At 56.5% G+C, this 6,679-nt stretch overlaps 3 protein-coding genes across 3 annotated transcripts in view; 2 read left to right on the plus strand and 1 right to left on the minus strand.

Annotated features, from left to right (window-relative positions):
• Nucleotides 1–2,697, plus strand: part of MLH3 (mutL homolog 3) — a 15,855-nt gene extending 13,158 nt beyond the window's left edge. Inside the window, exons 16-17 of the mRNA XM_018574337.1 lie at nucleotides 250–401; nucleotides 2,548–2,697. Coding sequence (XP_018429839.1) covers nucleotides 250–401; nucleotides 2,548–2,697 — 302 coding nt within the window. The remainder of the gene's footprint in view (nucleotides 1–249; nucleotides 402–2,547) is intronic.
• Nucleotides 2,698–2,910: 213 nt separating this feature from the next.
• EIF2B2 (eukaryotic translation initiation factor 2B subunit beta) lies at nucleotides 2,911–5,440 on the minus strand. The gene is made up of 8 exons (XM_018574343.1): nucleotides 5,228–5,440; nucleotides 4,835–4,955; nucleotides 4,281–4,429; nucleotides 4,040–4,203; nucleotides 3,875–3,970; nucleotides 3,658–3,795; nucleotides 3,141–3,207; nucleotides 2,911–3,068 (listed from the first exon to the last, which is right to left on the minus strand). The coding sequence occupies exons 1-8, from the start codon at nucleotides 5,388–5,390 to the stop codon at nucleotides 2,911–2,913; spliced, it is 1,056 nt and encodes a 351-aa protein (XP_018429845.1). The 5' UTR covers nucleotides 5,391–5,440.
• A 734-nt stretch (nucleotides 5,441–6,174) lies between these two features.
• RPS6KL1 (ribosomal protein S6 kinase like 1) overlaps nucleotides 6,175–6,679 on the plus strand; it is a 2,160-nt gene continuing 1,655 nt past the window's right edge. Inside the window, exon 1 of the mRNA XM_018574344.1 lies at nucleotides 6,175–6,315. Coding sequence (XP_018429846.1) covers nucleotides 6,271–6,315 — 45 coding nt within the window. The 5' untranslated portion in view covers nucleotides 6,175–6,270. The remainder of the gene's footprint in view (nucleotides 6,316–6,679) is intronic.

Consider the following 6,679-nt stretch of genomic DNA (forward strand, 5'->3'; position numbering starts at 1 on the left):
TCTTTTCATGACTCCTCTTGCTGCACTCCGGCTGTCAGTGGTCCCCATAGACGTGTGTGAGGCCAACCACTGAGTCTGACTGCCGATTGGCCCGCTGAGGATCCTAAATGTCACACTTGAAGGTCTCTGGAATAGGGACTCCGGGATATGTATCTCTATGAAGTTGGGATCATTTGATGGTGGAGTTGTTCTCTGGTGATGGGAGGGAAGAGTTCCCCTTTAGGTCTGATATGAATGGCATCGTTGCAGGCGCAGTGAAGTTTAATGATCCTCTGAGTGCGGACGAGTGCCGGCATCTGGTGCGCTGTCTGGCGCAGTGCTCCCTGCCCTTCCAGTGTGCGCATGGACGCCCGGCCATCCTGCCCCTCGCAGATCTGCGCCACCTGCAGCCCAAGGACCAGGTATTCTCCCAGCCACTTCTTCCAGCAGGTCCGAGGCTTCGTCTCTGACGCAAAGCAACTAGACCCGGAGCTGTGACCCATTCCCAATAACCGGGGAGGCCACGGCAAGGCGGAGCCACATGGACTGCCATACAGTGAAAGTGCAACCACAGAGAGGAGGGGCTACACAGACTGACATTCAGTAAGGGTGGAGTCAGAGAGAGGAGGAGCTACTGACATTCAGTAAGGGTGGAGTCAGAGAGAGGAGGAGCTACTGACATTCAGCAAGGGTGGCGTCAAAGGGGAGGAGCTACTGACATTCAGCAAGGGTGCAAGCAAAGGGGAGGAGCTGCACAGACTGACATTCAGCAAAGGTGGAGTCACAGAGAGGAGGAGCTACTGACATTCAGCAAGGGTGGAGTCACAGAGAGGAGGAGCTACAGACTGACATTCAGCAAGGCTGGAGTCAGAGAGGAGGAGCTACACAGACTGACATTCAGCAAGGGTGGAGTCAGAGAGGAGGAGCTACACAGACTGACATTCAGAGAGAGGAGGAGCTACTGACATTCAGCAAGGGTGGTGTCACAGAGGAGGAGCTACTGACATTCAGCAAGGGTGGCGTCAAAGGGGAGGAGCTGCACAGACTGACATTCAGCAAAGGTGGAGTCACAGAGAGGAGGAGCTACTGACATTCAGCAAGGGTGGCGTCACAGAGGAGGAGCTACTGACATTCAGTAAGGGTGGAGTCACAGAGAGGAGGAGCTACTGACATTCAGCAAGGGTGGAGTCACAGAGGAGGAGCTACACAGACTGACATTCAGCAAGGGTGGAGTCAGAGAGGAGGAGCTACACAGACTGACATTCAGTAAGGGTGGAGTCAGAGAGAGGAGGAGCTACTGACATTCAGTAAGGGTGGAGTCAGAGAGAGGAGGAGCTACTGACATTCAGTAAGGGTGGAGTCAGAGAGAGGAGGAGCTACTGACATTCAGCAAGGGTGGAGTCAGAGGAGGAGCTACACAGACTGACATTCAGCAAAGGTGGAGTCAGAGAGAGGAGGAGCTACTGATTCAGCAAGGGTGGAGTCACAGAGAGGGGAGGAGCACCCGGGGTGGACACATGACACCATAAGATCAATGAATCATGGAGATGAGGGGTGTGGCTGGTGTGTGTTCGGGTTTCAGGGTTCCGCCCGGCCCATTGGACAATTTATTTTCTTTACTGTCAATTGCAGGACACAGAAGTTCTATTAGTCGGGTTATACTGCCGCCTTCAGGAGGTCGGGGATCTGGCAAACGTGTCATGCGGCCCCCATATAACCCAGCATGCCTTTGTTTGCTTGCTGATTGGACGCCTCCGCCGAGTGAAATCTAACTCCTCCTCTCCTCTGTGATTTCAGGATTCCCATCTACTCGGCTTGTGCCGTTCTCCTCATAGCAGCTCCTCAGCATCATCTTAGACCGTACCTACCTACCGGGGGGGGTCAGCCTTGGGGTACGCTCTAGCCCAGGGGTGGGCATTTCTGGCCCTCCAGCCGTGCTTTAACTACAAATCCCACTGTGCCTCCGGGAGTCATGCCTGTAACTGTCAGTCTTGCAATGCCTCATCTGCAAATTGCCCTCCAGGGAGGCGCTCTTCCCGGGTCGGTTTATTTTCACTGGTTAGGTGACTCTCCGGTTCTCACTGGCAGGGGCCCCATTGCTGCTTCCGGCAGGGGCCCCCCTTGGTGCTGGACTTCTAGTCTTGCTGGGGAACATCATGTCCGGGTATTGCAGCTCTCCCCACGGATCTTGGATTCTGGAGTTGGTCCCTGCAGACATTCCTATACATGTTATGGTTCTATCGGTGGCCGTCTCCCCTCCCCCTCCCCTCGGTGGGACCACTTTTTGGAAGTCTCGCTGGTCAGAGAATTTCTGTGTCCCGCAATGACCGATAAAGATTCAAGATACAATTACCACAAAACCTTTTATCTTACAATCCATGGAGGTCCCGGCCTCCGTACCGCAAGACATGCCGGGGAGTGAAGGGGGCCGGCGGTATAATCCCTCAATGGACTCCAAGTACAAATCTCTGACACACTTCAGGAGCCCGGAGAGAAGCCTCCTGCATGTGAGCAGGCAGACTGAACACCTCGGGCTCGGCTCTAACCGCTCTCTCCTTCTGCCAGCAGGTTCCACCAAAGCCCAACCTGAGCCGCCTGCGGCGCCACTACAAAGCCTGGCAGCTATTTGGGGCGGGGTCATCTCGTGGCACGGAGCAGCCAATCAGAGCAGAGACTCATCCAGGACCACAACTGTCACAGGCTGAGTCGGAGCCTTAACGACACACAATACAATATTTATTCCCAGAATTCCGTCTTTGTGTTTTATTAGTGCAGAGGGGGGACCATCACATGGGCCACGGGGTGGTGGAGATGGCCCAGTCACGGTTCATGGTCGGCGGGGTGGTGGAGATGGCCCAGTCACGGTTCATGGTCGGCGGGGTGGTGGAGATGGCCCAGTCACGGTTCATGGTCGGCGGGGTGGTGGAGATGTCACAGTTCATGGTCTGCCGGGTGGTAGAGTTCGCTCATCAGGCGGTAGATATACGATGGCGCGTTCCCTCCAATGTTGGTTATGAACAGCGTGATCAGCTCGGCCGGGACGTGGTCAAAGATGGGACAATGAGCACTGACCTGGGACAGGATCTCACCTGTGGAAAGAAGACACATTACTGCCGACATACACACCACGCGGGTGAGGAGCTGAGAAGAGCGCCACCTACCTTGTGAGAATGGAAGAACTTCCTGTGGAGAGACAAACTTGTGGAAGGAGTCCTCTTCATTGGGGAACTGAAGGAGGGAGAGAGAGAAGACAAATCACTGATATCACCCAACACTGGGAGTGAGGGAGGGGCCACACAGCAGGTGAGGGAGGGGCCACACAAACTGACAGCAGGGGAGGGACCACTTACAGCAAAGAAGGGGCAGCAAATGCATAAAGTGAGGGAGGAGCCAGAAAAGCCTGACAGTGAGGGAAGGGCCACAGCAGACGAGGGAGGGGCTACACAAACACAGCAGGGGAGGGGCCACTTACAGCAAAGGAAGGGCGGCAAATGCATAAAGTGAGGGAGGAGCCAGAAAAACATGACAGTGAGGGGAGGGGCCCGCCACCTGACAGTGAGGGGAGGAGCCCGCCACCTGACACAGTGAGGGGGAGGAGCCCGCAATACTAAAGAGGGGGAGGAGTTACACAAACTGCCACTTTGATTACCACCAACATTCAGGCCACGTGGGAGGTACCTGTGGCGACAGTTTGAACATGGGCGCGCACACTATGAGCGGGGTGGAGTGATGCTTTGCAGCCAGAGCCAGGGCATGCGTCCCAGAAACCGCACGCAGGGAGCCGTTCGCCAGGATGGTCTTGGTGCCTATAATGACCTGAGAAAAAAGGGACGGGGGTCACTTGCTGCACACAGATCTGACCACAATGACACTCCCCCCCTCCCCCCCAACTCACCTTATTGACACGGGACATGACCGCGAAGATGGCGGCATCGGTGATGACGGTTGTCTCTATTCCCGCTTTGGCCAGATTGGCCGCCATTTCGTGGCCCTAGAAACAGGAAGTGTCAGCGTTGGGGAGTAAAGGACTTACCTGGCACGTAGAGTGCCCTCCACTCACCTGACAGAAGGGGGCGCACTCAGCCACTATAACATGGAAGATCCTTTTGCGAGCGGCCTCCTTCAGGAAGCGCAGCACCGTGCGCGAGTTGCCGATGGTCATGATGACCTCGTTGGAATGGATGTGTTCCTTGGCCTGGGTTTCGATGTTGTCGGTGGTGCCCTCTGCCGGGAGACATTGACCAATCAGAAACAGGCGTGTATCGGAGGGGAGGCGCTCAGCTGGCGTGGCAGATTATTACCCAATTCGATGAGCAGCTCATTCACGGCTTCGATCACGTTGGCCTTCAGCAGCGGGAAAGACGTGTTGAAGTCCTCGCTCAGCCCCTCCGCCATCACCAGCTTGTGGAGGGATTCCTGCTGGTCGTTCTCCTCGCTGCAACCGCGCAGCCTGCACACAAGGTGGACAACATGCGGCAAATCAACCGGACGGACCAATCACTGAAAGGCGACAACCACATGACCCCGAGCAGGGCTCAGACCCGCCTCTGGGAGGAGGACACAGCGTGCCGTGACTGAGGCATTTAAAGGGGAGGAAGGCCGGGTCGGTCTGACCAGTAGAGATCCGACATTCCCCCTCACTATGATGGACTGTCTCAGTGGCCAATCAGACTACAGAGGAGGCGGGAATTATTGGCCCATTATTTGCAGGGCCGTTGCGGTTTGCATTGATACAGACTCTTTAAACCTCATCTGCAGGGTATAATATTCTGCCCCTCCCCATCCCCCCCAATGGCACAGCCCGGCTCACTTCCTGAAGTCATCATGTTGATCCCATGGGGGATGGGCTCCTCACCTGCCGTACTCCTCACGAATCAGTTTCAGCACCCGGCGCACCATATTGCCTACGGTGGTCTCTGAGGGCTGAGCAGCCGTCATCCTCATCCCCTCCCTCCGGATAATGTCCATCAGTTCTCCTGGAGGAATGAGAAACATTATACAGGTGGCGACCCCGCCGCCCCCATTCCCGGGGGACACCCAACCCCCTCTCACATCCCAGGGGAGACCCCACTGTACTCCCTCCTCCCGGGGGACACCCAACCCCCCGCCCTCATCCCTGGGGTGACCCCACTGTACGCCCTCATCCGGGGGACACCCAACCCCCCTCCCTCATACCTGGGGTGACCCCACTGTACACCCTCATCCGGAGGAGACCCTGTAATGCACCCACAGGTCGGTGGTGTCTTACCTGCGTTGCTCCATCGTGCCTGAGCGATGATACGGCGGAGAAGGCCCACAGTCTCCCGGGCGGTCTCCTCTGAGCTCGGCCGCCCTCCCCCTCTCTTCAGGCCAGTGATGAAAGCTTCAATCCGCTCCGACAATTCCGACTCCTTCTCCGATACAGCCGGCATGGCTACTAGGAGTACCAAGATGGTTGACAGCGTGGGAGAAAGATGGCGCTGGTGTGACGTCACCGCGACGCATACGTCGCACCCGGTGCTGGCAGGAGTTTGTTTACAGGCTACAGTGAGCATGTGACCTTCCCCCCTCATGTAAGCGAACGGTATATGGAAGAGGGGGCGGGCATTTGAAGAGGCTAAGGATGGCGGGGCGGGACAATGGGAGGGGCCGATGATGGTTTTGCGAGGAATGGGAGGGGCCGATGATGGTTTTGCGAGGAATGGGAGGAGCCGAGGAGCTGACGTCTCTCGCTGATGTTCGGTTTCTCTCGGTGAACGGCTGCAGAGGGAGAGTCTCCCGGTATTCGTTCGCCCGTACCTGATGCAATGTGATTGGGTTATTTATCGGTATCGGAGGAAGCGGTCTGCGCCCTCCCAATGTAGAGAAGACTGTACAATCAGATTGGAACATGTGTGACTGATGCTGGAAGCTCTAACTCCTCCCACCGTTACATCTGACTCCGCCCACGACACCTGCATCCAGGACTGCGAAAAAGGACCAATCACCTTGTACCAATCACAATCCTCCGAGCCGGTTACCAGGTGAGAGGAAGTATCTGATTGGCTGTCAGTGGTGATCACATCACAGTGTTACACATTCTACTCTGTGACTGGAGACAAGTGCGCTGTTACCCTTAGCAACCACTACTGAGAGAATGAAAGAAGGAATCTGATTGGTTTTCCTGTGTTATTGTGTGAATGACCCTCAGAGGATTCACTGACCCCTGACACCGGCCGAGCCCACTGAAGCACTCTGACACGGTGTGTGTGTCCCTTTAATCTGCAGCAGGATGCTGATTGGCTGCTGGAGTATGATGTCATCTGCAGGACTATGAGGAGGGGGAGGCAGAGCTCAGGGTGGAGCAGCCGGTTGATGCTGGAATACCTCTAGTAGGTGAGGAGGGGCCCGGGGCTCCTCAGTCTGTGTATGTATGATGGATGCTCCTCCCCCTGCGCTCCCCATGTGCTGCTTCCATCATAGGTGACCTCTGCGCAAATCCACTGACAGGGCGCGTCCGGGGTGACAGCTCAGCATGGCCCCTCAATTCATAGGATGTGTCACCGTCTCCATCCCTGACGACCCTTCTCCATTCCCGGGGGCTCCTTCCCTATCGCCCCATCTCCATCCCGGGGGCCGCTTCTCCATCCCCAGCTCCCCTACCCCACCCCCGGCGCCCCTTCCCTATCCCCGACAACCCTTCTCCATGCCGGGGGCCCCTTCCCCATTCCCGGCTCCCCTA

Source organism: Nanorana parkeri, unplaced genomic scaffold, assembly GCF_000935625.1.
Source record: "Nanorana parkeri isolate BGI_ZX_2015 unplaced genomic scaffold, ASM93562v1 scaffold2892, whole genome shotgun sequence".
Lineage (NCBI taxonomy): Eukaryota > Metazoa > Chordata > Amphibia > Anura > Dicroglossidae > Nanorana > Nanorana parkeri.

Bases quoted from the DNA above. Each gene is read 5' to 3' on its own strand.
- EIF2B2 (XM_018574343.1), bottom strand. From the start codon at position 5,390: ATGCCGGCTGTATCGGAGAAGGAGTCGGAATTGTCGGAGCGGATTGAA. The intron at 3,971-4,039 runs GTGAGTGGAGGG...TCCTGTTTCTAG, and splicing joins AGTGCGCCCCCTTCTGTCAG to GGCCACGAAATGGCGGCCAA. The intron at 3,069-3,140 runs GTAGGTGGCGCT...TTCTTTCCACAG, and splicing joins AGTTCTTCCATTCTCACAAG to GTGAGATCCTGTCCCAGGTC.